This window comes from Montipora foliosa, chromosome 9, assembly GCF_036669935.1.
Source record: "Montipora foliosa isolate CH-2021 chromosome 9, ASM3666993v2, whole genome shotgun sequence".
Taxonomy (NCBI): Eukaryota; Metazoa; Cnidaria; class Anthozoa; order Scleractinia; family Acroporidae; genus Montipora; species Montipora foliosa.
This window is the reverse complement of record NC_090877.1, coordinates 33,858,143-33,863,142: the sequence shown is the minus strand read 5'-3', so window position 1 is coordinate 33,863,142 and position 5,000 is coordinate 33,858,143. Positions and strand designations below refer to the sequence as shown.

General features: G+C 37.7%; 1 protein-coding gene and 1 long non-coding RNA gene across 2 annotated transcripts in view; one reads left to right on the top strand and one right to left on the bottom strand.

Annotated features, from left to right (window-relative positions):
* The window catches only part of LOC137969657 (uncharacterized), a 2,009-nt gene extending 785 nt beyond the window's left edge, over positions 1-1,224 (top strand). Inside the window, exon 1 of the mRNA XM_068815990.1 lies at positions 1-1,224. This exon is cut by the window's left edge and continues 785 nt beyond it. Within this exon, the coding sequence (XP_068672091.1) occupies positions 1-253 (253 nt within the window). The 3' untranslated portion in view covers positions 254-1,224.
* A 2,144-nt stretch (positions 1,225-3,368) lies between these two features.
* The window catches only part of LOC137969467 (uncharacterized), a 2,988-nt gene continuing 1,356 nt past the window's right edge, over positions 3,369-5,000 (bottom strand). Inside the window, exon 3 of the long non-coding RNA XR_011116676.1 lies at positions 3,369-4,876. This is a non-coding gene — a long non-coding RNA (uncharacterized lncRNA). The remainder of the gene's footprint in view (positions 4,877-5,000) is intronic.

Here is a 5,000-nt window from a genome sequence, read left to right as displayed (position 1 = left end):
TCAAGTGCGGTTGCCACCTTACGACTTAACATCGGCTTACCACAAGCCCAGACCAATGACAGAGGAGAATGAGAGCATCGGAGAGTCCCCTGTTGAAACCAGTAACGATGCTCAAAACATTGATGAAGATCCACCCCCGTATGGGGATCTGGAAAGGCTTCAGACTGAGAGGAGACCTCCAAGTTACGACGACATTTTGAAAACTTCAACTAATGCCGCAGAAGAATCTTTAGGATCTGGACAGAGTGATTAATCCTATTCCGTTATTTTACTTTGAAAAATACTCTTCATGTGTATTTCTGTGTGAATGTACCTTTCATAGTCCCTTTAAATGCCTGTCAGCCTTACCAGTATCTTGATCAGGCAACATCTTGAAAAGTTTCAGCCGAAACTGGTAAGACACGAACAGTTGCTTGTGAAGGGTGCACCCTTTCCTGCTCCCAGAATCCTCCTAGAATGACAGTTATCGGTCACTCTGGATGTGATTACTTTCCGCTTGCATCTGTCCCAGTGGGGATCCTACGGGAGCTCTGACGTAGTATGAAATCTTCCCAAGGCATTCCTGTAAATAGACCGGAGATAATCGAAAAAAAAAAAAGATTAGGCTTGCATCTATCCCAGTGAGGATCCTACGGGAGCTCTGACGTAGTATGAAATCTTCCCAAGGCATTCCTGTAAATAGACCGGAGATAATCGAAGAAAAAAAAAGATTAGGCTGATACAACTTTACAAAGTTGTTTAAACAAAACTTGTTGCGATATTTGCAGCAAAATTTAAGACTACTGATTTGGAAGAGCTTATCACACTTAGGTTAATTTTTGTGCCAAGCCTGACACACGCCTGTTCCTCTTACAAAAAAAGCTTATCGGTACAGTCATAATCTTATATCTCCTTAAGATTTTAAATTGTTTATTGGCAAGTTATGCAATTTGTGAATGAAGTACTCGACTGCCATCATGTTTCGACTGCCGATTGCGGGACCAGTCAATGTTATGTCTCTGATGCTGGGGCCGATGAACGATTTACTCAAGAGAAGAGTAGGGAAGCAAATTTGTCTCAAAAGCGAACCTTTGTATGGGGTTTTATGCCTTCGAAAACGCGATTTCCAGTGTTTTCAGGGATGATTGTAGGTTGTATAATATCTTTGAGCTGTTCAGCCAGGACTGCCCTCAAGTATTCAAAGTAATTTAGAAAATAAAATTAAAATTACCGTTTCGATATAAAGTTGTGTTAACTGAGCGTTCCAGATAAAGATAATGTTCATTGTTGTTTAAGACATCCACCCTGGTCGGAAGTGGGAGGGGAATTGAATAATGTTGACTTCAGTCGATAAAAAGGATATTTAAAGCCGGGGCATCCGCTATACAACGCCTTCGTTTCCTTAGTCATTTTTTTCCTGTTGCACATAAACAAAGAAAAATTTAAACAAAGGTACTGCTAAGTAAAGAGCCTCAGGGCAGTGCCGCATTTTTCACAAGGGCGCTGAAACTTCGAAATGATTCTAACTATTAGTTTTTCTTTGTAGGATCTTTTACTTGATTTAACAGTAAGCCTTCGACTGTTTCGAGACTGTTGAATAAGCTCAAAATCAAAGAAGCTAATAGTTTATCACTGCGACTACAGCTGCACTTGTGGTAGAAGTTTGCCAAATCAGATTAAGTTTTCTGGATTTCTTTCACCGCGGCTCAAGTGAATTGGCACTAATTACTTGCATAACACTGCCAGCAATTCTGATCTTGTTAAAAAGAATGCAAAACATGTCAATTTGATAACGCATCGTTTCACGAAAGTCGACTATTGCTCACTATTTGTAGCCTGATGAGAGCATCCGCCCTTTTTCGATTCTCACAAGCCGTGTCTTTTGCCAGCAACGGAAAAGTCGCTGTAAATGGGGTATACAACTGGATGAGTGTGTGAAATGTTAATGCGACGGGCGAGTGCGTAGAAAACACTCACAAACCAATCAAAACGTTTTGAACACAATGACCTGTAAGCTAGCAAACAAACAAACAAAAACCCATAAACATACAAAATGCAGTTACTAATACAATGTCAACAAATGATATTCATCTTGCATGGAAATCTAACGACAAAGATGACATTGTTAATCGTATTCGGCACCTCAAACGTAGCGGATTAGTTCAAAAATCTGAAGAAGGCTGATTCCGATAAATCGAGAGTTTGTTGATAACTGCGACCAGGCATCACATGTAACGTGATATACAACTCACTGCTACTTTATTTACGCCTTCATTATACAAGTAATCAACACAATGCGTCACGGAACTGCTAAATTCGACGTTCACAAACACCCCAGGACTGTAATGTAAAAGAAATCGGTTTTTCGTTTAAAGGTAGCAATGAGGAAGTTGGCTTACGCGATGTGGACTCATTTTGGCACTATGGTCCTTTCGTGGACGATTCAAATAGCTTTCATCTCGGGAAATGCAACCGAACAGGGACCTTGCAAATCTTGTGAAATGTCTGACCCTGCAGCTAAAAACAAGCTTTACAACTGGTTGGTTCTAAGTATTGTCTTATTTCTTCTTTTTCTTTTGCTTTTATTGGTTGGCTTCCTCTGCTATCGTTTGTGGCCGAGAGACGATTTGGTAGTGGAAAAAACTGCCTTTCGATGCAATTTGGAACCCGATCAACAACGGGTCCAGTTAGTGGATACGTCTAGCTCGCGGACATCACGTGGAGAGCAAGAGGTTTGAAGTCAAATAAATGGACAAACGGCTTAAAAGTTAACGGTGGACAATAAAACAGGAGGGTAACTGAACAGAATTAAGAACAAGAAGTTGGAAATCAGTGGATGTACCCAAGGGTCATCCTTTACGTCAAAATCAAGGACATTGTTACGTGCTCGCTTTGTTACTTGTATTTGGCATGATTTGACCGACTAGAAAGCGAGACTCAGTGAAACGGGAAAGGTCAGAAGTGGCTGTCACGTCACGCAAAATTGGCGTGACAACTGACTGGCATGCCCCCAAAAAGACTCGTCGTTTACTAGTTTCGACAAAGTAGACTTATCTTTCATCTTAAATTTTCGATAAAGTTAAGCCTCACCGTTGAATATCTTCTTAAAAATAGTAGTTTTTATTAAAAGTAAAGTGCTGCGAGCAAGGGTGTGATATAGTCATTTGCAAAAACGAGAGAAACAATTAATACCATTTACTATTTAAGCAAGAGATAAGTATTTCTGTATCTACATATTCTGATGCAAGTACGAGGGTAGGTTGGGAGAATTGGAGACAGTTATGTAGCGTCGCGAACGTGTATTTCAATATTTGCATCAGAGTATGTAGATACGGGAAACCGTTTGCTATTGCTTTTATAAAAGAAGCCATGAAAATTATAGTCGAAAGTAAGGTGAAAATTTGTTTTATTTCGTGACAATAGAAATTTGAAAACTTTTTGGTTACAGTTGCTATGAAAATCTGTTATAAGTTTTTAATGACAATAATAACAATAACTCAACAGGAAAATTATAATCAATGCAATATGAACCATTTTAATACATTTATGGGGAACAATTATTAAAATGTCAACTTGATAGACATATTAACATAGTAAATAGTCATAAAAGACTCCAATGTCACATATACATATATGTGGAACAACATCGAAAACTTCAACAATGTAACATGACATATACCAAGATAGATATATTATTATCTTTTCATGACATCATTGTAAAAATTTATGTGATGCATATAAGAAAGGAAAGAAATCCAAAATCATGCTAAACTTGATTGTAATAATTATAAAAAACATGAAAGTGTTATACAAATTGGAAAAAAAATATTTTCTCTGACTTTAATTGTGTTACATGTGTACACATAAAAGTTAAGTGTCTTTTTTGCTGCAGTAATCAGCTTATTTGTGGCTGAATCGTAAGTAATGGCTAACATACCTACATTAAATAACTTTTTCGAAGGGTCATCAGGAGTGCATTTATTTATGTCAAGATGTACCAAGGAGGTCAAAATGGCTGATTCCTTGCTAAAAATGGATAGTTGTATGACCCTATGGTCTGGCATTATCATAAACGACAATCTCATGTAACACTGATTTGTACACAATGTGAGATTGGCCATCATTCTGCACTTTAGGCAGTTACCTAAAGCCCATTTTTTCCCTCAACTTTGGAATTACATGAAAGACATGCTTTATGGAATGACATTTCTTTTACCCCACAAACAATAGCATCAATAGTAGTGACTGTGTCAGATAAAATGTGTACTTCAGGTAAAACTTCTTCAAATTCAGTAGCATTTGTTACTGAGTAAGTGGTGGCATTTCTTGGCGGATTGATATACCGTTCCCCAAATTGATTATCTTTCCCTTTGATGTGCTTGAGAAGATACGTCTTTCCTGCAGTTATTGAATCAACTTGCTCTTGCCAAAGGACAATGTTGATTTGTCCACTTGGATCCACCAATGTTCCATCCTGCTTGTTTCTTATGATAATTTTCTTCAGTACAGTCAAACTGAACAATTACTAATTGTTCAGGGACAGCATTTTTCAAGGCATCTAAGGGTGTTACTTCATCGGTTGACACGGTAACAGGAGTGAAGGCATTTTCACCAGAGAGTACTGTTGGGGAAATGTGCGTACCTTTGTTTAGAATGATGTCTTTACTTGGTGAATTCAAACTGATGCGGAACTTGCTTATTTTGACTGGTGATTTTTGTTCTTGTACTCTTATCATGATGTGTTTTTTCTCTGGGGAAAAACAGACTGCTCTTCTTGTTTCGTTTTTGGTGTGGATATGACAATTGAAATATTTTTTTGCACCACTTGTCATCACTGGAGACATATGTGAAATGTAACCTGCAAGGTCATCATTTTCAGTAATTTCATTCGAGCAGCCTATAAAGAAGAAATGACTTTTTTTAGTATGACAGACAATAAGATTTAAAAAAATATATTGGAAAAATATTGTGAACTATTAGAGCTTGAGCACCTTAGTATATTAGGAACAAGTCAAAATTGA